Raw genomic sequence first — 24,926 nt, 5'->3', positions numbered from 1 at the left:
ACCCCATTATCAGATATTTGATTTGCAAATACCTTCTCCTATTCAGTAGGCTGTCTTTTTGTTTTATTGATGGCTTCCTTTGCTGTGCAGAAACTTTTTAGTTTGATGTAGCCCCATTTGTTTATTTTTCCTTTTGTTTCCCTTGCCTGAGGAGGAGATATATCCAGAAAAGTAATGTTAAGACCAATGTCAAAGACTGTACAGCCTACAATTTCTTCTAGGAGTTTTATAGTTTCAGGTCTTACATCAAGTCTTTAATCCATTTTGAGTTAATTTTTGTGTCTGTCGTGAGACAGTGGCCTAGTTTTGGGGTTTTTTTGTATGTTGCTGTCTTGTTTTTCCCACCACCATTTACTGAAGAGACTATCCTTCCTCCATTGTATGTTCTTTGCTCCTTTGTTGTAAATTAGTTGTCCATAAATGCATAGGCTTATCTCTGGGCTTTCAATTTTGTTCCACTGATCAAGGTATTTGTTTTTCTGTCAATACCATGCTGTTTTGGTTACTATGGCTTTGTAATATCATTTGATATCAGGGTGTGTGATACCTACAGATTTGTTCTTTCTTCTCAGGATTACTTTGGCTATTCAGGGTCTTTTGTGGTTCCATACAAATTTTAGAATTTTTGTTCTATTTTGGTGAAAAACGTCCTTCAGATTTTGATTGGAATTGCACTGAATCTGCAGATTGCTTTAGGTAATATGAACATTCTGACAACATTAATTTTTTCAATCCATGAGCGTGGAATATCTTTTCATTTATTTGTGTCTTCTTCAATTTCTTTCAACAATGTCTTATAGTTTTCAACGTACTGGTCTTTCACCTCCTTGGTTAAATTCATTCAAGGTATTTCATTCTTTTTTGTTGCGATTGTAAATGGGATTGTTTTGTTTTCTTAATTTCTTTTTCTGCTAGCTCATTGTTAACATACAGAAATGAAACCAATTTTTGTATACTGATTTCATATTCTAAAATTTTACTGTATTTGTTTATTGATTCTAATAGGTTTTTAAAACAAATTTTTTTAAAATTAATTACTTATTTAGTTTTGGCTGTGCTGGGTCTTCATTGCCGCACGCAAGCTTTCTCTAGTAGTGGTGAGCAGGGGTTACTCTTTGCTGCGGTGCGCGGGCTTCTCATTGCAGTGGCTTCTCTTGTCGCGGAGCACAGGCTCTAGGCTCATGGGCTCAGTAGTTGTGGCTCGCGGGCTCTAGAGTGCAGGCTCAGTACTTGTGCATGGGCTTAGTTGTTCCATGGCATGTGGGATCTTCCCGGACCAAGGCTCGAACCCGTGTCCCCTGCATTGGCAGGCGGATTCTTAACCATTACGCCATCAGGGAAGTCCCTGATTCTAATAGGTTTTTGGTGGAGTCTTTAGGATTTTCTATATATAAAATCATGTCATCTGCAAATAGTGACAGTTATACTTCTTCTGTTCCAATGCCTTTTATTTCTTTTTCCTGCCTAATTGCTCTGGCTAGAATTTCCAGTACTATATTGAATAAGAATGGCAAGATTATACATCATTGCCTTGTTCCTATTCTTAGAAGGACAGCTTTCAATTCTTCACCACTGAGTATTATGTTAGCTGTGGGTTTGTCATATACTGCCTATATTATGTTGAGAAACGTTCCTTCTGTACCCACTCTATTTTTTTAAAAAATTAATTAATTTATTTATTTTTGGTTGCGTTGGGTCTTCGTTGCTGCGCGTGGGCTTTAGTTGCAGCGAGCAGGGGCTACTCTTTGTTGTGGTGCGTGGGCATCTCGTTGCAGTGGCTTCTCTTGTTGCAGAGCACAGGCTCCAGGTGCGTGGGCTTCAGCAGTTGTGGTGCATGGGCTCAGGAGTTGTGGCGCACGGGCTTGTTGCTCCACAGCATGTGGGACCTCCCCAGACCAGGGATCGAACCCGTGTCCCCTGCACTGGCAGGCAGATTCTTAACCACTGCGCAACCAGGGAAGTCCCACAAATCCATGTTGACAGCTATTTTCTTTTAATGCTATAAAAATATTTTTCATAACTGCCTTCTGGTTTCACTGTTGCAGTTTAGTCTGTTGTCAGTCTAACTGTAGTCCTTGTGCATGTGATCTGACTTTGTCTTTTCTCTTGACTACTTTGTTTTTTGTTTACTTTTTTTTAACTGTCATAAAATAATAACATAAAATTTTTCATTTTAACCATTTTTAAATGTACAACTCAGTGGCATTAGTTATATCCACAATGTTGTACAACGACCTCTATCTGTTTCCAACAATTTTCACTGCCCTAAACAGAAATTCTGTGCCCATTAAACAATTAACTCCCTATTACCCCTTTCCTCCAGCTCCTAACAACTTCTAATCTACTTTCTGTCTCTATGAATTTACCTATTCTAGACATTTCCTATAAATGGAATTATACAATATTTCCCGTACAACCACAATTCTACCTTCTGTTTCTGTGAATCTGACTACTGTAGTTACTTCATATAAGTGGAATCATACAATAGTTGTGCTTCTGTGATTGGTTTATTTCACTTAGCATAATGTCTTCAAGATTCATCTACGTTGTAGCATGTGTCAGAATTCTCCCCTTTTTAAGGTTGAATGATATTCCGTTTTATGTATATACCATATTTTGTTTATCTGTTCATCTGAAAATGGGCTGGTTCCTTCTTTTCGCTATTGTAAAAAGTGCTGTTATGAACACGGGTGTACAAACATAAATTCAATTTCCTGCTTACATTTCTTTTTTTGTATATACCCAGGAGTAGAACTGCTGGATCACATAGTAATTCTGTGTTTAACTTTTTGAAGAACCATCAAACTTTTTCCATAGCAGCTGCACCATTTTACATTCCTACAGAAATGCAGAAGTTTTTCCTCATTCTCTCTAACACTTGTTATTTTCTGGTTTTATTTTGTTTTTAAATTAGTTATCCTAGTAGGTGTGAACGCTTTGGCTGCTTTTAAAAATCTTTTTGTTTTGTAATTTCATCACAATGAAGGACTAGGTGTAAATTTTTTATTTATCCTGCTTAGTATATGTTGTGCTTCCTATGTTTGAAGATTCATGTTTTGTTTTGTTTATTTCATTACTTTCAAAGTGTTCTCAGCCATTACCTCTCTGAAGGAACTCAGAAGGTCTCTCCTCCAAGATTCTCATTTGATGTTAAATAGGCCTTTCATTCTATTCTTCATTTTTCCACTTCCTTCTCTCTACTGCTGCATTCTAATTTCTTCAGAACTATTTTCTAGCTTAATCTCTTTTTCCTTTCTAGAATTCCTACTGGTTCTTTTGCCCAAATATCTTATCCATTGTTCATTTTATTCCATTTAATCTTTCTTTAACATCTTTTATAATTGTCTTATATACCCTGTCTGATAATTCTAATATCTGAAGCTCACTGTGAGGGGATCTAAATCTGATGATTCTCCTTCGTGGTGCTTTGTTTCCCAATGTATTTGGTGACCTCTGATGGTGAGCACATATTTTTTTCATCTATGAGATTCCTGGTGATCTAAGTAGGAAATGTGTTCCTTGAGAGCAAATCTATACTGGAAGCCAGGGGGACTTATGACTCAAGACTACTTTATCCCCTTTCCAGAGCCCAGATCATGTGGTAGGTACTCTGAGATAGGCATACTAATTAATGTCAGCTCTGCCATTCTAATATGTCCACTGTTGTTGGTTCAGCTTATATTTTGTCAACAATGTAATTGTTTTACAAAAAAGGACCCTTTGGAATAGATGGCTGGCCATTCAGCCAGAAGCCAAGTCATAATTATCTGTAAATGTCTGTTTACAGAGCTTCCTCCTGGCAGAAGTTGTAACTTATTTACTGTTGCTTCTTCAGCACCTACAAAGTGTTCACTAAATAGTAAATGAATGAATGACAACTGGATTTTGTCATTTTCAAACCCAACTATTCATTATGAAGTCCCAACAGCTATTCACCAAAGTCTCAAGTAAAATATGCTGGAAAAACAGCAACTGCTAAGAAATCATAAAAATAAGACCAGGGTATAATATAGTAAAAAACAGCACTAGATTGGGAAACTAGAGGTTTTAGTTCTGGTTTCAGTGAGAAGTCTTTTGGAAACTAGGTTTCTTCATTTGTAAAATGATTTTTACTAAACAATTTCTGTTAGCTCTAAAATTCTTGGCTAGATTCGTTCTTTATATGAACACCAAACTCTCAAACTTCCATAATCCAACCATCTCTTGAATTTACAAATTCAACTAAAATAAAAAACCAAAACAAAATCCAAAATAGCAGTTTTACTTACCTTGTAATTCTAGACCTCTATTTCAGCCATTACTGATCACAACCTTAATTTCTACAGAACATACAATTATTACCACACACAACATAAAATAATTAAATATAAACTTTGTTGTTTGACTTATAAGTAACAAAAAAACTGACTGACTTGCAGAATTGCTAGGATGTTGAATAGATGCTTTCTATGCTAGCAACCCTCACCCCTGGACCACTTTTTTTTGTTTTGTTTTTTTTTTTTTGGACCACTTTTAAAACAGCAAGGTATTAGCAAATTATTTCAAGGCATAAAGTTGATAAGGAGTACAAGAGGTGCCCAGGTATCACAGATAAAATAAAGAGAACTACGGAATTTCCTGGCGGTCCAATGGTTAGGACTCTGCGCTCTCACTGCCGAGGGCCCAGGTTTAGTCCTTGGTTGGGGAACTGACATCCCACAAGCTGCGCAGAGTGGCAAAAAAACAAAACAAAACAAAACAAAACCAGAACCAATCAGCATAATCTTGTGCCTCACTCAAGAATATCTTTCTTTATCAGTATCTTATTTCTGGGACACCATCAGAATAATGTGCTATATATCTTGCAGGTTCTTTTTTTTTTTTTTTTTTAAAGGATTTTCTTATTTATTTATTTATTTATTTATTTATTTATTTATTTTTGGCTGTGTTGGGTCTTCGGTTCGTGCGAGGGCTTTCTCCAGTTGCGGCAAGCGGGGGCCACTCTTCATCGCGGTGCGGGGACCGCTCTTCATCGCGGTGCGCGGGCCTTTCTCTATCGCGGCCCCTCCCATCGCGGGGCACAGGCTCCAGACGCGCAGGCTCAGCAATTGTGGCTCACGGGCCCAGCCGCTCCGCGGCATGTGGGATCTTCCCAGACCAGGGCTCGAACCCGTGTCCCCTGCATTAGCAGGCAGATTCTCAACCACTGCGCCACCAGGGAAGCCCCTCTTGCAGGTTCTTAATAAATATTTGCCAACTGACTGAATGGAAGACCAAATACTGGGTCAACTCAAGGAGGAGGCAGTCGATACTTAATCAAAAAAATCTTGGAGCTCAGAAATTAGATGGAGAGAGATTTTTATCTCTAAAAACTTGCTACTCTGTATCTCCTAAAATAATCCCCATTTATAAAACTTATCTTTTTTATTTGCCTATAACAAATGTTTTCCCTAGTGTGTCACTTGTCTTTAATTTTATGGTGTCTTCTATAATGCAGAAGTTTAATTCTGATGTACTTAAATTTATAAATACTTTTCTTTATTATCTGTTCTTGGTGTCTTAAAAGCTTTCTAAACTAACCCTTATAGTCATGAAAACATTTATATTTTCTTCTAACATTTTAACGTTTTGTTTTATACATCAAGGTAATTCATTTGGGATATATTTTTGTGTACTGTGTTGGGAAACATTTAATTTTATTTTTTCCACACAGGAAGTCCATGTCCCAGAATCACTTATTGAAGAGTTCATCTTCCCCCCAATGAACTGTAATGCAAATGCTACCATTTACAGAGGTCCCATATATGTATGAGTCCATTTGTGGGCTCTCTGTTTTGCTCCTTAAATCTATTTGTCTACCCCTGTATTAATACCATATTCTTTTAATTACTACAGCCAAATAATAATTCTTGATATTTCATAGGTTAAGTCCTACTTGGCTTCTTATCAACAGTCTTGACTACTCCTAAGACACTGACTCCTCTATATGAATTTTAGAATCAGTATAACAAACTTCTTAAAATGTCCTACTGGGAACTTGATTAAAGTGTACTGTATTTACATGCTGACTTTTGTCTTTTTGAAACAGTTTATAATTTTCTTCATAAAGGTCTCAACACACTTTTGTTCTAGGTACCTATAAGCTTTTGTTGTTACTGCTAATAATATCCCTTTTTTAAATTATATTTTAATTGGTTATTTCTGATATACTGAGATGCTATTGATTCCTATATATTGACTTGTATCCAGCAACCTGGCTGAATCCTCATTAGTCTGTAAATTCTCTTGGATTTCCTATGAATATGATCGCAAAGTCTCCATATTATCTTTTTACCCTATGTTTCCCCTGAAAACATTTTATAGTTCTTCAACAACTATAAATCAGAATTTGCAAATTAAACAAAAATACAGTAAATACCATTCATATTAACATTGATTTAAAGTGATAAATATTTTGTTGAAACCAAGTACAAGTTGCAATGTAAACATGATACTGAATATATACACTGAATTTAATACATTGTTTTTAATTTATCAAGCCTATAATACTATTATCATTCAATTATTTCACCATTTTTCTCCATTTGAACTACTATGAACTTTTTTTTTAGTGTATGTCGAAATTATTAGTGCCTTCAACTGATACAAACCATTATTTATATATTAAAGCCATCTTTAACCTTTCCTCATTAGCCTTTGATAAAGTAATATTATCTTATGTCAAAATACAAACACATGATAACACAGTCACTGAAAATGAGTCACAGAACTGTTAATAAGGTAATCATACAGATGACACTGAATATGCTTAGACAATCCACAGACCCTTTAAACTATGTCCATGGACCCACCTAGGAATACCTAGGCCTGTACTTAAGAAACACAGCTTTACAGCTCTCCATGGTATTTCCATCCATGCATCAAGCTAACCAACCACCTATGAAGTGACAAGCTTTGTGCTGGGAGCAGAATGTCTGGGAAATAGAAACTGGTGACAAAAAGCATGTGTATCAATTACAAGGCAGTGTGCTAGGTGCTATGACAGAAGTAGAGACAGGTATAATGGTAGCAAAGAAGAATTGTTTAATCCAGACTAGGAAGTAGAAGTCAGGAAGGGAAAATTTCTTGAGGATATTAAATGTATAAGGAAGGTGAAAGGATAGAGCAAACAAAACTCTACAGAGTTTATACCTACAGAGTATACCTAATCGGGAATACTGTATTGCTCTACGGTTGATTATACAATTTGTTCTACTAGGCTGCCAATTTGATTTTCAAAAGGAATCAACTTCTTAAATTCATTTACTTAATATTGTAGTTTGCAAATTGTTTAGTCCAAATAAATCTTATATTATGGAAAAGTTGCATATAATATATAATTACATATGATATATATTATAAACAAATGATTAAAAAGTGAACAGCCATGTAATCACAACCCAGGTCAAGAAATAAAACATCACTAGCTCCCCAGAGGACCTGAGTGGCCCCTGCAAGATCCCAATTCCTTCCATCTACCTGGGATGGTAGGCTTTTGTGATAATTGTTTCCTTACTTTTCTTTGATTTAACATATAGGTAGGTATAAACAATAGTTCATTTTTTGCCAAATTTGAACTTTATATAAATGGATTCATACTATATATACATAAATATTCCTTTGTACTTTCAATCAATATTTTGTGAGAGTTGTCTATGTCATTGCATATAACTGAAATTCATTAATTTTCCTTGCTGTCTGGTATTCCAGTATGCCACAATTCATTCACTTTACTGTAGAAAAAAATGTTTCCAAATTTTTTTTATTAGGGTTTTCACTTTATTAATTTATTTTCTGGCTGTGCTGAGCGGCTTGTGAGATCTTAGTTCTCCAACCAGGGATCGAACCTGGTCCCCCTAAAGTGGAAGCACAGAGTCCTAACCAATGGACCACCAGGGAATTCCCCAAATTTTTATTACCATAGACCATGTTGCTATAAAAATGCCCTTCCACTGATCTTGCTGCACATGTGCAAAAGTTTCTCAGGGGTAAAAGCCTAGGGGTGGAATCGCAAGATCTGTACATAAACTTTTAAAAATTAGGTTGTTTTATACCAATCAACCCTCAAAGCAACAGTAATATAAGAGTTTCCACTGTGCCACAATCTTGCTCATGTTCGTACTGGTGGACTTTAAGATTTATGCCTTATCTGGTACGTATGTGTGCTAGTTATTAATTTACTGCCTCTCAGCTCTAACATGCCCTTCCCTTGCGGTACCGGAGCCAGACTCTGCAAACTCTTTTTCCCCTTGGTTCAGTGTTGGACTCTGACAACAGAGAGCCCTAGAGTGACACTGAGAGGCTAGAAGAGGCACTACTGATTCTTCTTTTCGTGTTCTATTTTCAAGTGGATCAGCTTAGAGGCATCCTGGGTGCGTTCTACCATAGCTTTTGTAGTTCAGTGGTGAGTGCTCTCCAGCCTGTTTCTTAACCACTAGTGACAGGCAGCATGTTCTTACAGCAATCCACTCTTTCCTCAGGTCTGAATCTTAGCTTGGGGTGGGGTGGGGTGAGTCCTTATTTACTTTTCCCTCAGGTTCAGAGGTAGTAGCTGCTTTCAGCAGATACTATTCCATAACACCTTAGAGTCAGTTTATTCTTTCTAGTAGTTAGCTACCTTTTACCTACGTAACAATTCTTCATATTAAATTTTCCCTGTTTAAATTACTGATATGTGATTTATCTCTCCTGATTGGGACTTAACTTATATGATATGTAATGATATATTTCAGCAGTTCTAGGGCTATATGACATGATATCAGAACAGACTGAATGCAAAAAGCAGGTAAGAAAATATAGCTGATATTAAGCCACACATTAAAGAGATCTGGCAAGAATGCAAAACACCACCACTCTTCTCACTAAAATTTTAAGTGTTGGTTATTAACGTTTATTGTTTTAAAAATTATTGATAAATATTTAAATAATTTCTGGTTTGATTTCTAATATAAGTGCCAGGTAAAACTAAAATCTTCAAATTTTTTGTCTTTCTCTTATTATTTTGTAATTCTTTATATATTCTGGATATGATCCTTTTGTTGACTGCATAAAAATATTTTCTCCCACTTTGTGGCTTGTCTTTTCACTCTTTTTTTAATTTATTTTTGGCTGCACTGGGTCTTCGTTGCTGCGTGCAGGCTTTCTCTAGTTGTGGCGAGTGGGGGCTACTCTTCATTGTAGTCTGTGGGCTTCTCATTGCAGTGGCTTCTCTTGTTGCGGAGCATGGGCTCTAGGTGCCCGGGCTTCAGTAGTTGTGTCACATTGGCTTAACTGCTCCACGGCACATGGGATCTTCCCAGACCAGGGCTTGAACCTGTGTCCCCTGCATTGGCAGGCGGATTCTTAACCACTGCGTCACCAGGGAAGCCCCTTGTCTTTTCACTCTTTATAGTGTCTTTCAATTAAATGGAAGGGTCTTCATTTTAATGTAGCTGTATTTATTAATCTTATGAGGTAAGGTCATGAAAAATTCTACATTGTCTTCAAAAGATTTGTAGTTCTTTCATGTTTAAGTATTTAATATGCAATTGATTTTTGTGTATGATGTGAGTGGGATCTAATTTTTTCTATATAGCCAATTTGTCCCAGCAATATTTATGAAAAAGTTCTTCCTTTTCTACTACCTAATAGTTTCATACAGAGACCAAGTATATACACTGGTCTGTTTCTAGACTTTGTATTATGTTCTACCGGTTTCTTTGGCTATCTCTGGGCAAATATCACACTGCTTTATTTATCACAGCTTTATAATCAGTCTTGAAATCTGGTAGAGCCAGTCTTCCCACCTTGTTGCTCTTCAAGAGTTTCTAGGCTTTCCCTTTGTGGGGGAAGGGGAGGAGGGAGCTCTCTGCACTTCCATACAAAATTCAAAATCAATTAATAAAATAGGGGGGGAAAACACTACTGAGATCCTAATTAAGACTGCTTTGGATTTATAAATCAATTTGGGAAGAAATGACAGTAAACATTGAGTCTTCCCTATCCACAAATTATTTCTTTAGGTTTTCTATACTGTTTCTCAATTATGTTTTATAATTTTTTCAATAGAGATCTTATACATCTTTTGTTAAGATTTATTTCTAGATACAGTTGATTCTCATTAATTGCATATTCTGTACTTGAAAATTCACCCACTTGCTAAAATTTATTTGTAACTCCAAAATTTAGTCATCAGATGTGTTTTGTCTGGCTAGCAATAAATTTTTTAGAATGTGATTTAGCTTCACACATTTAAAAACTGGGAGGCTTCATATAAGAATCTAGATTTTGACCTAGCTTAAAAAATGAGAACGTCTTTGGAAGGTCTGACAGCATAGGTCAACAGTCTTCTTTATGGCCATAGGCTAGGGCTGAGTAGTTGTTGCCCCTTTTAGATGGGTTTTTCCTTATAGTCCACCCACTTCACTCACCTGGGTTAACTGTCTAGAACTTCTAAACATTTGCCCCTCAATTAAAGGGATTTAAATGATAGCCTTAAATTAAGAGAAATGAATTCACAAAAGGGCAGAAATGAGTCTAAAGTATAACCGTGAACAGAAATTTAAAAGGGGGATGGGATGGGGTTGTTTATGGAATACTAAAGCTCATATCCTAATATCCTCTCATTTATCATATACTTTATAATTAATTTCTTTATAAGCGAGAATATATTCTGTTTCACTGATATAATCTTCTACTCCTGATTCTATTGTTTTAAAATATATACAGATAATTGACAGGGGAACTCTGACTTTGATGTTCTTATAAACAATTATCTTGGATATATATCCTTCCACATCAAACTCTACTGAGATTCTGACTGGGATTACACAATGAATTTATAGATTACATATTGGGAGAGAACCATATTTTTAGCAATACCAAATCTTTCCCTTCAAAAGTATGTATCTAAAAAAAAAAAAAAAAAAAAGTATGTATCTATCTCTTCATTTATCCAGGTCTTCTTATAAAATTTTCTCTATAAAAGCCTTACATACTTCTTCTTATATTTATTTTTGGGTGGGGTTTCCTTTATTTGGGGGGGCAGAAGGCAGTACTTTTTGTTGCAAAAGGAATCTTTTTTTCCTAATTACATTTTTAATAGGTTACTGCTAACATATATAGGAAATCTACTGCCTTTCTATGTTGAACTTGAATCTGGCTATTTAACTGAACTCTCTTATTAGTTGATTCTATGTAGGCCAGGGGTGAGCAAACTACAAACCTCAGGCCAAATCTGGCCAGCTGCCTGTTTTGTAAATAAAGTTTTAGGAACACAGCCACACCCATTTGCTTATGGCTGCTTTTATGCTAGAATGGCAGAGTTGAGTAGTGGCAACAGAGATCCTATGGCCTGCAAAGCCTAAAATACTATCTGGTCTTTTATAGAAAGAAAGATATAAAGATATAGAAATCTATATCTATAGATATAGATTCTATCTCTTCTAAATGCCTTCTTCTTATTATTTATTTATTTATTTAGAAATGAATGGAATCTCCACATAATGGTGAATAGTAATGATGATAGAGGGCATTGCTGTCCTGAAATGCTTTTATTGTTTCACCATTAAGTCTGATTTTATCATAGGTTTCTCAAGATATCCTTCATTGAGTTAAAAACGTTTTCGGAGTTTAAAATTTTAAAGGACTGTACTTTATTCTGAGATTATGCCATTCCTATGTTTTTCTGTGAAATAGTAATACAAAGTAGTTGTTTTTAAAAATATCTTTACATAGTAAAATAAAAGGTGACAACCCTATATTAATCCATGAACTAGGTCATGAAATCTAAGTCTAGGATACATTAGGTTAAGTTTTTAAGACTATAATGATATTTACAGCAGAAACTCTAAGTAGTGGAGATCATGTAGCACACTGCTTGTCTTACTCAAAATTATACTGGATTTATATATGTAAAGAAACAGCACAGACTAGTGGTCAGGTGGCAAAGAACATAAGCTTTGGGGTCTAGACAGGCTTGGATAGGAATTCTGCCAAATGCCAGCCCCCCCGCCCCCTAACCCGGTAGCTGTGAGAGCTTAGGCAAGTTACTTAATGTCTCTAAGCCAGTTTCCTCCTCCTTAAAATGGGGGTAATAGTAGTAGCCACTTTAAATGTTGTTCTCAGGTTTAAACAACCTGAAGTACACAAAGCACTTTGTATAATAATAATAATATCTGGTCAATTATGACTGCTCAATAAGTGTAGGTGCTATTACTGTTATTATTTTATGTACTTCTGACGTGCATAAATCTTTATTACTTAGTATATAAAAATAAGACCACATTTTAATCTTTTGTAATACCAAAGTAGACATCTTAAGTTTACAATCCAAAGGAAGGAACAAGGATCATTCCATTCTAACTGGGTTAATACTAACAAATGGATCAATAATATACGATAGTCATATATTCAAATATATATTATGCTAATAAGTACATAATTTGAGGAAATATTTAGCTATTTTGATTTTTCCATATAATTGTTTATCCTCCAATTGTGTGTAGATCTGCGTGTTTCTCACACCAAGCAAACAGCTTACAAATATGGATGAAACACAAGGAAAACACTACTAATACAGGGCAAAAATAAGATCAAATATAAGTATTCCAGCACTTTGGGAAATGCTGGATACAACTTTGCAAATGTAGTAAATCAATATGGAATTAAGAATAAATATTTTCATTTCTCCCTAATTACACAGATTTCATGAAGGGGGCAAGATTTCAGAAAGACTCTGAAAGAAAAATGGAAATGTGTAAAAAACACAAAAACAGAAAAAGCAGTTAGAAAGAAGTACAGCCAGAGAGTATGACCAGGAGATACACTCTCCTGGTCAAGTTAGGAGAGAAGAGGCGGAGCATAAATAACAGACAAGTTTTCAAAAAGGGAGGAAAGAGTCTTTAAAAGAAAAGTGTATTACCAGGAAGGAAAGTTACAATGAACAATTTGGATAAAATATCCTTGGATCTTCAAGCATGTGCAACTAACTATTACAGTTCTTACTAACGGGAAACTAAAATTCTAAATTTTCTAAGCTTAGATCCCAAAGAGGAGTAAGAATTTACTTACTTCACTAGAGCAGCTGCTTCAGGAAGTACATCAGCAAACGATTCACGGAATATGATTGCGTTTTTCCTTTTACAGTTCTGTATGACATCATTGGCAAGGTAAAAGAGATTCAAACGGTGGGGATAGGCAGCTGGAGATGACAAAAGACAATAAATAAGACCAAATGAGTCAATTTATACTTAGTGCAACTTATTCCAAATACAGTGTTCTCAAACTGTATAACTGCTACTACAAGGATGGATGATGAATAAACAGACAAATGAGCTAATGGATCAAGTTACTGAACCTAATGCCTAAAAACCTTGACTGCTTCAGGTTAAGTTTCTGTTCAAGGTATTGCTTTAGTAAATTTCTACTTCACTTTGTATGTATTTGGCACTAAAAAATGCATTAACTCTGAAGAAGCTCAAATAAAACAAAACTGTTCTCCCAAACATTTGGGAAGATAAAAAATTGAGTTGAAGTAGTTCAATTTGTTGCAAAAACACCAGGGTTAGTGGAAGGAGAATGGGTTTTAGAATCCAATCAGAATGTGACCTTAGGCAAGCAAATTGCTTAACCTCCTCTACATTATTGTTGCAGACAGACTCTTTTCATCAACCAGTCCAGATACACCTAAGTCCTCCCATCTACTGGAAGAGAGGCTCTGCTGCCACTTTCATCACTAGGCGAATGTCCTGGGAAATAAGTAATTTGAGCCCATAAACCCACCCACGTCAACCTTTTTTAAGGTCCAGGACAGGGCCCAATCAATTTACTATCTGGAACCTTGAGCAAAGCCACCCTAAGTTTTATTATTATCCTGAAAATTTTTACTGTCCATACGGATGATTCATCATGTTTTCTAGTCTCGACCTCAAATGCAGCGACCTCCAAGAACCACTTCTTTCTACATTTTAAAATCACCCTTTCTGACCACAACCGCCCACTCCATTATATTTGTCCTTCAATTTCATCAAGATTTCAGTTCTTTATTTTCTCTAACTCACATATAGTCTCTTCCAGTACTCAATTCTTTCTCTACCAATTCCAGAGTCTTTCTGATCCATTATCGAAACCACTCATATCAAAACCTTCCTTTGCTTTTCATCCTCCTTACAATTTAGGCTTTCTATCACATGTATTCAACAAAATCCTAAATCTGGATCAATCTAACTGAATGCCTTTACTGCACCTTTATTTCTGCCTCTGGGTTCTGCTGAAGAAAAATCATACCACCAGAAGTACTGAAACAATGTAAATTCAGTCCCTTCCTTCAGTGGGCCCTCCTCCCACATGTCTTTAATCAGCATCCTCTCTCATTTGCTGTAAGAGCTATTTCAAACTTTTACCACTCTTGTCAAGCGCCCTCTCTTACCACATTCTTTCTCACTCTCAGGAGATAAGCTTAATATGCTATTTCACAGAGAAGCAGAAATCATTAGATGGGAATTATGTTCTCTCAAAAAATGTACCCAGGGACTTCCCTGGTGGCGCAGTGGTTAAGAATCCGCCTGCCAATGCAGGGGACATGGGTTCGATCCCTGGTCCAGGAAGATCCCACATGCTGCGGAGCAACTAAGCCTGTGTGCCACAACTACTGAGCCCGCGTGCCACAACTACTGAGCCCGCGTGCCACAACTACTGAAGCCTGCGTGCCTAGAGCCCATGCTCCGCAACGAGAAGCCACCGCAATGAGAGACCTGCGCACCGCAACAAACAGTAGCCCCCACTCGCTGCAACTAGAGAAAGCCCGCGCACAGCAACGAAGACCCAAAGCAGCCAAAATTAAATAAATAAATAAATTTATTTTTTAAAAAAATGTACCCATATGTAAGTAAACCCATCCAGATCAATTTACCTGAGTCAGTTAAGATCTTTCAAATTAGGGATCTGAAAGAGTGTTATTATACGCACTGTCTCTAATTTCTAGTAACTCCATAATTATAGGAGCTACCTTTTTTCTGTACTTAAAAAATATGCAATCTACTATGTGAGGAGTCTTATATAAATTATGCTATCTCATTTATGTTGCCATCACTTCACTCAAACAGCAATTACCAATATTACCAATAACCTCCAATTTATTAAACCCAAAGCAGATTTTTCTTTAATATATTTAATTTATTTATTTATTTTTGGCTGTGTTGGGTCTTCGTTGCTGTGTGCAGGCTTTCTCCAGTTGCGGCCAGCGGGGGCTTCTCTTTGTTGCGGTGCGCAGGCTTCTCATTGCAGTGGCTTCTCTTGTTGGGAAGCACGGGCTCTAGGAGCGTGGGCTCAGTAGTTGTGGCCTGCAGGCTCTAGAGCGCAGGCTCAGTAGTTAGTGGCACACAGGCTTAGTTGCTCCGTGGCACCTTCCCGGACCAGGGCTCGAACCTGTGTCCCCTACATTGGCAGGCGGATTCTTAACCACTGCACCACTAAGGAAGCCCCAAAAGGAGATTTTTCTAAATGCTATTTCTACAAAGAACTATCATTTCCACCAGGCTTTGGCACACAGAATAATGTGCTATAGTAATCCCTTTTTGTTTCTCTTATAATCATTCTCTTAGTTCTCTGACGTCTCTAGCTCTTCCTCCATATATATACACAGGTGGACATGATAGGTAGGCAGCTCTGCCTGTGATCATCCTCCTTTATTTATTTCTTTTTTAAAAATATTTATTTGTTTATTTATTTATTTGCAGGTCGCAGGCTCCTTAGTTGCGGCATGCAGGTTTCTTAGTTGCGGCACACGGGCTTAGTTGTGGCATGCTAACTCTCAGTTGCAGCATGCGTGTGGGATCTAGTTCCCTGACCAGGGATCAAACCCAGGCCCCCTGCACTGGGAGTGTGGAGTCTTATCCACCGCGCCACCAGTGAAGTCCCCATCCTCCTTTAAATGTTGATGCTCCCCAGGGTTCTCCCCTGAGCACTCTTCTCAATTCACCCGTAGCATAGAGTTGTAAGATTTCAGGTTCAAAATCAGATAGTCTGTTCTATTCCTTGCTTTGTCACTTATTAGCTTTAGGGTCTTATATATTACCTAACTTCTATATATTGCTTTTTTTTCCTTTGCAAAATGACAAACTCATGGGTTGTTATAAGAATTAAATAAAACAATGTATGCAAAGCATTTAGGACTGTGCTTAGCCAACAGAAAATGGAATGCTATCAGCATAATTACCCACATTTAACTACTACCACCTAAGTACCAATGACTCCCATATCCATAGATTTCATGCTTGGATTTCCCTTCACCAGTCAATGCACACATCTTCTTCAAAGTCTCAGAGATACCTTGAACTTGATTTTTCAATATTTTATTAATAATCTTCCTCCTCTTCCATCTGTTACTGCTCTTATATTTAGCTAGAATTTCAGCAGTCTTTTTTGGCTCTTCTTCCTCCCTACCTGACCCTCAACCCCCTTTTGATAAACCTCCAAGTCCAGCCAATTTTGTCTCCAATAATATTTTTCAAATTTATCCCCTCTTCTCCTTCTCTTCCTACCATTGCTCTTTGTTGGGTCATCACTTTTGACCCGGACTACTACTGAAATAGCCTCCTAACTGGTTATCCTGCCTTGGACTTGGCCTTCTCAAATTTATTCTCTACATTGTTGCTGAATTCATCTTCTAATACGTAAACAGTATCCAACTATTTCTCAGATCAAATCTGTCAATGATTTCCAACTGCTTACTACAAAAAATGCCCAAACACCTTAGTCTTCATTTACGTTCTGGATCTTACCTTCTCTTCCAGTCTCATCTCTTCCCCCTTCAAATTCAAAATTCCACCTTTAATGAATTACTCAGTTCCCAGAAACACACCTCTCTCTCTCCCCCTCTCTCTCTCACAGAACTTCCCTTTTCTACGATAACCCATCCTAAATAATCTTCAGTGTTTTCTACTCACCCATAGGAAAAAGTCAAAAATTTTAAATTTAATTCATGTCAGATTCTGACCCCTCTCTACCTCGACCTCCCAAAACAAATCACCCCAAACTTTTTTTTTTTTGGCTGTGCCACGTGGCTTGCAGGCTCTTAGTTCCCCCCAGGGACTGAACCCAGGCCCTTGGCAGTGAAAGCCTGGAGTCCTAACCAGGAAATTCCCGCCCTACACTATTACTGGAGAGATTAAGAGACTCAAGGTACAGAGCAATCTGATGTAACTAATTTGTGTTTCTGAAATGGATATAGGTTTGGACTAGCCAGCTGTAAATGACATTTCTGGATCAACTGAAGAAATGTGAATATGGTCTGGGATCAGATAAAATGAAAATTTACGGAAATGGAAATAAATCATCAACTGGGTGGAAAAAACAGTAATTATAAATGATCTCATGTTAGAAAAAAAATCTGTGAAAGAGATCAGAAAGAATCAGGAATTAAGTTTTAACAGTATTGATCTCTATTTTTTTCACTTTTGTTTGCCTGTATTATAATTTTCTGTAATACATATTTGCTGCTTCCATTATTGATTAAGGAAATATAATCATTTTTGTTCAAAAAGTTTAACTGATTGTCTTAAACTAATTTGTATTTCAGCCTGGACCTGTTCTTTGAACTGCAGACTCAAATATCCAACTTCCTACCCAACATCTCTCTTGGATGTTTAATACACAGCTCAGACTCAACATGTGATATTCTGATCTCTTCCTCTTAATCCTCTCCTCCTATAGTCTTCTCCATCCCAGTAAATGGCATTTCTTCTGTGGTGGCTTTTTTCAGCCAAAAATCGGGTCATCCTTGACTCCCCTCTTTCACACTCCATATCCAAACTCACAATGCAGATCTCAGTAATGCTACCTTTGAAATATATACAGATTTAGGAAGTTACAAATGCGGAAAGAAGGAGATTAGAATAAACCCCGTGGTGCTGGACTGTAATTGGAAGTCTTGGTATGAATTCACAGTTATATATAGAAAACATATACTTATTCAAGTGATAAAAGTTAATGTCACTATTAATGGGGCAGATTGACATTATGTTCCTCCAAATACATATAATGCTTTAAGAACACAGCGCCACTTCTGTGGTATTCCTGCCCAAAACTGCATAACCTGAATCTAAAAAAAAAAACAGACAAACACAAATTTATGGATTATTTTACAAATTACTGGTCTATAGTCTTCAAAAATTTCAGGGTCATGAAAGATAAGGAAAGACTAAAGAACTGTTTCAGACTGAAGAAAACTAAAGAGATGTGACAATTAACTCTAACAAATGACCCTGGACTTTTAAAGACCATTATTGGGATAACTGGCAAAATTCAATTAAGGTCTATGGATTCGATGGTAGTACTGTATCAGTTTTCATTTCCTGATTTTGGTGGTTGTACAGATGTTACATAACAACTGTTGCAATGTACTGAACTGTGTCTCCCCAAAATCCATATGTTGAAGTCCTAACCCCCGATGTTACTGTATGTGGAGATAAGGTCTATAAGGAGGTAATTAAGGTTACGTGAGGACATAATGGTGGGGCCTTGGTAAGACGACACGAGTGTCCTTATAAGAGACATCAGAGGAACTCTCCCTCCCTCCAAACCCTCCTCCACCACCTGAGGACACAGTAAGAAGGTGGCCATCTACAAGCCAGGAAGAGAACTTTCACCAGAAACTGAACCCTGTCAGACCTTGATGTTAGCCTTTCCACCCTCTAGAACTGTGAGAAAGTAAATTTCTGCTGTTTAAACCACACAGTTTGTGGTATTTTGTTATGGCAGCCCAAGCTTATTAATACAACTATATAAGGAAATTAACTGTTTTTAAGGACACTCAAGTATTAAACAGGGCATCATGTCTGCAACATACTCTCAAATAGCTCTGAAGTGTGTGTGTGTGTGTGTGTGTGTGTGTGTGTATGAAGAGAGCAATAAGAGATTAAAGTAAATATGGTAAAACGTTAATTACTGGGGAATCTGGTGAAAGGCACACAGAGGTATTTGTAATATACTGCAGCTTTAAATTTGAAATTATTTAAAAATAACAAATTTTTAAAAATACATAGACTCCAACTACTACTTACCATTGCCTCCTGGTTTAAGTCATATCATCTTTTGCTTGAATTATTGAATTAGCCTCTTAACTGGTCTCCCTGTTTCTACCTTTGCCCCACTTCAGTCTAGATCCTTTCAAAATATAAATCTGATCATATTATTTTGTTGCTTTAAATCCCTCCAATAATGGCTCTCGTCCTTACTCAGAGTAAAGATCAAAGTCCTTACTACGGCCTGTAAGTCCTAAACAATCTGACTTTGCATTATCTCTCTGATCCCCAGTCCTGGTAACCATTCATTCCATTCCAGCCACTCTGGCCACCTTGCGACTGCAAGACCTACAACACACCTGGCATACTCTTGCTTCAGGGTCCTTTGGGCTCCCTGCTCCCTCTGCTTGGAACATTCTTTTCCCATATAATCTCATGGTTTACTCTCTCACTGCCTTTAAATCTTTGCCCAAATGTCATTTTCTCAGTGACTTTCTGTATTTCCCTGACCAGGAAAACTGCAACATCAAACCACCAACACTCCTATCACCCCTTGTTTTTTTCCCCCAATATACTATAATTTACTTACTTTATCTTTTGCCTGTCTCCCCCGCTGAGGACAAGGATTTTTGTCAGTTTTGTTTAGTGTTGAATTCTCAGCACCTAGGACCATGCCTAACACATAGTAGGCTTTCAGTAACTATTTCTTGAATAAATAAATTAGAAAAAAAGAGAAGGAAAATACAAAGAAAAGAAAAAGTACTCATGAAAATGAGTACTATAGTCTTCTATTCAGTTTGGTTAATAATCCCATAAGGTAGCTGGCTTCTGAGTACCTATACAGAGTAGACAGGGACTAGATTTCATCTAAGATACCGTTAGGTACTGTAATTAGTGCACGATTTTAAGAATTAATCTTTTGTCTTAGGTACTGATTTTAGAACCCGAGTCCCGAGTAAATGACTTCAATGTACACTGAAAGAGCCACATCTAAGCTAAAAAATTCAAAATGGTCTCTCAACATTTGTAAAGTATCAACTCAGAAGTTCTTTGGCTAATTTGCCACTAGGAACATCTGTTAAATATCGTTATATATAATTATCTAGAAATCTACTAAATCCAAACATTCCCTAACTCTAAACAGAAAACTACTCAGTGTTATCAATGATCTGTAAAGAGCCAAAAGAAAATCAGAATCTAAATATCCACCAGTAGTAGAGTTGACAATCATTAATCAAATATGAAGACCATACAGAAAATAGAAAAATGGTTTACATATTGCAAGTGAAGAAAACAAAAAATATATGTCAACCTTGCCTCTTGCTTCCCCTTACTTTCTACATTTAAGTCCTGTTAATCCTACCATCTTATTACTGCGTATTTCTGAATTTAAGATAAGATTGTTGGGCTTCCCTGGTGGCGCAGTGGTTAAGAACCTGTTTGCCAATGCAGGGCTCACGGGTTCGAGCCCTGATCTGGGAAAATCCCACATGCCATGGAGCAACTAAGCCCGTGCGCCTCAAGTACTGAGCCTGCACTCTAGAGCCTGCAAGCCACAACTACTGAGCCCACGTGCTGCCACTACTGAAGCCCGCACGGCCTAGAGCCTGTGCTCCGCAACAAGAGAAGTCACCGCAATGAGAAGCCTGTGCACCGCAACGAAGAGTAGCCCCCGCTCACCACAACTAGAGAAAGCCCGCGCGCAGCAACGACCCAATGCAACCAAATATAACTAATTAATTAAAAAAATAAAAATAAAAATCTTTACTTTAAAAAAAATGATAAGATTGTTTATAACATGCACATTTTATATACCACCAAGAAATTTTAAAAGTACTTCCAATTAGCTGAATGAAACCATCAACTGTAAAATATATACTGATTTCAAACATGTTAAAATGTGAAAAGACGATGTACATCCTAGAATTGATGAAGTACATTAATTTCTAGTTCATTTTTTCCCTTCCCATTTCTTTTGCCACTACCCTACTTTAGTTTCTCATCATTACTACAACAAACTTCTTAAAAACTGATCTCTGTCTGTAGTTTCAATGCATTCTCCAGACTGCTGGGAATTAATCCCACCAGTATGCTTGTCCCTGTGTACAAAGATATTCTTGCAGCACTATTTCCAACAAAAGTCTGGAAAAATCCTAAAAGTTCTTTTTTTTTTTTTTTTTTTAATTTTATAGCTACTTTATTTATTTATTTTTGGCTGTGTTGGGTCTTCGGTTCGTGCGAGGGCTTTCTCTAGTTGCGGCAAGTGGGGGCCACTCTTCATCGCGGTGTGGGGACCGCTCTTCATCGCGGTGCGCGGGCCTTTCACTATTGCGGCCCCTCCCGTTGCGGGGCACAGGCTCCAGACGCGCAGGCTCAGTAGTTGTGGCTCACGGGCCCAGCCGCTCCGCGGCACATGGGATCTTCCCAGACCAGGGCTCGAACCCGTGTCCCCTGCATTAGCAGGCAGATTCTCAACCACTGCGCCACCAGGGAAGCCCCTAAAAGTTCTTAATAGGGGCTTCGCTAAATAAATTGTTACCTCCATCTAGCTGAAAAGTACGTAACTATTAAAAAACTTGTGTTTTTAATAGTTCATTTTATAGTTTATTTAGAACTAACTCCAAGATATAAAGCAAAAACAAGATATAGTGAGTCTACTTTGCTAGTATATGTGTACAGAAAGTACAAACAAGCATATACTTCATATTTATAGAGAATACCTCTGGGAAGATATACAAGAAACTGCTAACAGTGCTGCCTCTACAGAAGGAAACCAAGGGATCAAGAGAGACAGAGACAGTCATGACAGAGGAATTCATTTTCCATTGTACACTTTTTGGAATTTGACTTGGGCATGTATTTACTTATTCAAAATAATACATTAAAAATTAAAAAGAAAACACCCCTATGCCACTACATTTTATATGTCCTTCCTCAATACTGCTAAAGCACCTTGTATATAGATACTGTACTTTTTCACTTGGAATTTAAAACATCCATTTATAAATGTTTCCTCATCAGACCATGAGTTCTTTCAGCACACTGGCTTGGTACCTCAATGCCAATCAACTATTTATCAGGTATACGATTACTATCTTCTATTGAATAAATGAATACTAACCAAAGCCTCCCTTCTAAAATCATCCCCATCCAGGCCTCATCTTCCCCCATGCTCCAAATTATCTGTTTCTCTCTCTTATCAATTATCCCCAAATGTTTTGGGGTCTCCTAGATAACACCAAGCAATAATCTAGGATGTGAAGGAGACTGAACCTTTTACTCCTGTCCCTTGTTAACCAAATCCATCTTCTGTTAAGTCTATATTACAGAATCTTAAACAACAACCACCCACCATTGCTCTTTCATAACATTTACTCTTTCAAGCTTACCCTAATCTCACTAATATGAAAATGCTGGTGAAAAGAGAAATACCAAATAAATAATATAATCTGCCCCACCTCAGTGCTAAGGAGAGTCTTGTCTCAAATACATATAGCAGAATTCTCATTCCTTTCAGAGGATGGTATAACAGAAAGAAAACAGAAATTGGACTCAGACATACATCAATTCAAATTTTACCTCAATAACTGAGTCATGACCTTGACTAAAATTATATGTCTCTGAGCCTTAATTTCCATACCTTAAAATGAATATAATAGCTTGAAAGACTTTGGAAGGAATAAATAATATATGTTAAATGTCTGTTTATAGTACCTACTAGAGAACAAGTCAAATACTTCACTAACAGCAATTGTTTTCTCCCAGTTTTCCTTCCCTGTAAGCTAGTATATATCAGGTGAGTATGAGGGGAAAATGCCATTTGATTAAACTAATCTAAATTAAGATATGTATGACAATAGTTTCTTTCTCTTTAACCCTGGCCTCCGAAAATGGGGAGAGAAAAGGCTATTTTATTCTTAGCTCCTCCAGTTCCAGGACTCCCTTGCTCTATTCTGGCTCCTGATATCTAGGAGGCTTGTGAAACATCTAGGTTGCAAAAAAATCAGAAGCGGAATCACTTGGGAACCCTAGTCTTCAGAGAAGTCCGAGGGCTTCAACTCAACGTTTTCTTCTCAGCTGACCTCAGAATGCTTGGTCTTTCTATAGTAATACTAAATATAGAGATTTATATGAGTTGTTTAATTGCTTACACCTAATAACTATGCAGAGTAACTATGTACATATCATTTAATAAGCGAAATGTTTTAAAAAGTTGATTATAACCAAAACTCTGTTCAGGAACAATTCAAATGTTGGTTAATCACATAGCCAAGCTGTCCGTTCATGGATTTAAAAAAATGTTCACACTACTTCTTCCATCTAAAATGACATTACTCTTCTCCTTTTATTATTTGAATTCTCATCTCAAAACCCAAGTCAAAACCCTGGTCCTCAAAGACAGCTCTTGAAACCATTTCCATCTTTCTTAACTCTGAACTTACACTGCTCTTATATTTAACATCATGTACTGCTTCACACATTAGCTTTCCGTTGGCTTGATTGTAAATTCTTTGAAACAGAATTATATCATTTACTTCTTTTCCATCTTTCATAGTGCTGAATACAAACTAGCCTTTTATTATGTTTTTTTTTTAATTTTTAAAATTTATTTATTTATTTTTGGCTGCGTTGGGTCTTTGTTGCTGTGCGCGGGCTTTCTCTAGTTGAGGCGAGCGGGGGCTACTCTTCGTTGCGGTGTGCAGGCTTCTCATTGCGGTGGCTTCACTTGTTTCGAAGCATGGGCTCTAGGCAGGCGGGCTTCAGTAGTTGTGGCACACAGGCTCAGTAGTTGTGGCTCGAGGGCTCTAGAGCGCAGGCTCAGTAGTTGTGGTGCACGGACTTAGTTGCTCTGTGGCATGTGGGATCTTCCCGGACCAGGGCTCGAACCTGTGTCCCCTGCATTGGCAGGCGGATTCTTAACCACTGCGCCACCAGGGAAGCCCTTTTATTATGTTTTTATTGACCGACTGCCTACTTCCATAGTCTAACTTGAGGTCCAAAAAAGCAGATTATTCCTTTTCATCTTCAATGAGTATTAGCACAACTATTTATTATTTACATTAACGAAGGGAAATACTAGTGTGGCTAATCCCAACAAATTAATTCCCAAAACATTTCCACTGTACATTTAGAATATATCATATCAATTCTTTTAACAAATTTATCTTGGTAATTATGTACTTAAGTTTATATCACAATAATCTACCTTACTCTCCACACCTTATACTTCTCTAACAGAGAAGGAAGAGAGATGCCACAAAGATTAAGAAAGAGTAACTTGTGAGAAAACAGTCAACTTTTTATAACCAGGGTGTCATATATTTCAACATCAATGTCGCCACCACCACCAAGAAAATATATGTGAAACCAAGAGTTATAAACTTATACATTTACCAAAAACTTAGAGGAATTACTTTCCATAACACTTTCATAATATAATGTCTGCCAATCAGCTGTCAGAGTCAGGTACTGTGCCCTTTTTTCTCCATCTATCTAATAAGTATAGAAAAATTTCCAAGAAGCAGTATAATATGGCCTGGTGCAGCGGTTCCCAAATTCTGGCCATAGCCTGTGATGAAATTTCCATTGGTTTGCAGAGAAATGAGAAAAATAAGGACATAGCAGCTTATTTTTCCTAAAGCAAAATGTATCCAAGTTAAAGAATGGTTCTCTATTATCTTCTTCCTATTTTTCTGGTAATTAAAATATCTTTATGAAATGATGGTAATGATTTTAATGTCAACTGGAAATATGAACAATCCTATTTCAGCACCTTTAGTTTTTTTATTTTCTTAAATTGATTGGCCCATGTCTAGAAGCTACTAGTCCAATAGATCTTCTCTGATCCTGACTCATTGTGAGCTACCAAAATAAATGAATGCTTAAACACTTCATTGCTTAGTTTGC

At 37.1% G+C, this 24,926-nt stretch overlaps 1 protein-coding gene across 7 annotated transcripts in view; it reads right to left on the bottom strand.

Annotated features, from left to right (window-relative positions):
• Positions 1 to 24,926, bottom strand: part of RPRD2 (regulation of nuclear pre-mRNA domain containing 2) — an 85,493-nt gene that overhangs the window by 33,898 nt on the left and 26,669 nt on the right. For all 7 annotated transcript variants that reach the window (XM_007177985.2, XM_057532315.1, XM_007177986.2 and 4 more), the window contains exon 2: positions 13,069 to 13,198. In XM_007177985.2, coding sequence (XP_007178047.2) covers positions 13,069 to 13,198 — 130 coding nt within the window. The remainder of the gene's footprint in view (positions 1 to 13,068; positions 13,199 to 24,926) is intronic.

This window comes from Balaenoptera acutorostrata, chromosome 1 (genome assembly GCF_949987535.1).
Source record: "Balaenoptera acutorostrata chromosome 1, mBalAcu1.1, whole genome shotgun sequence".
NCBI classification, from domain to species: Eukaryota; Metazoa; Chordata; class Mammalia; order Artiodactyla; family Balaenopteridae; genus Balaenoptera; species Balaenoptera acutorostrata.
Note: the sequence above shows the minus strand (reverse complement) of the source record. Positions and strands in the feature narration are given on the sequence as shown.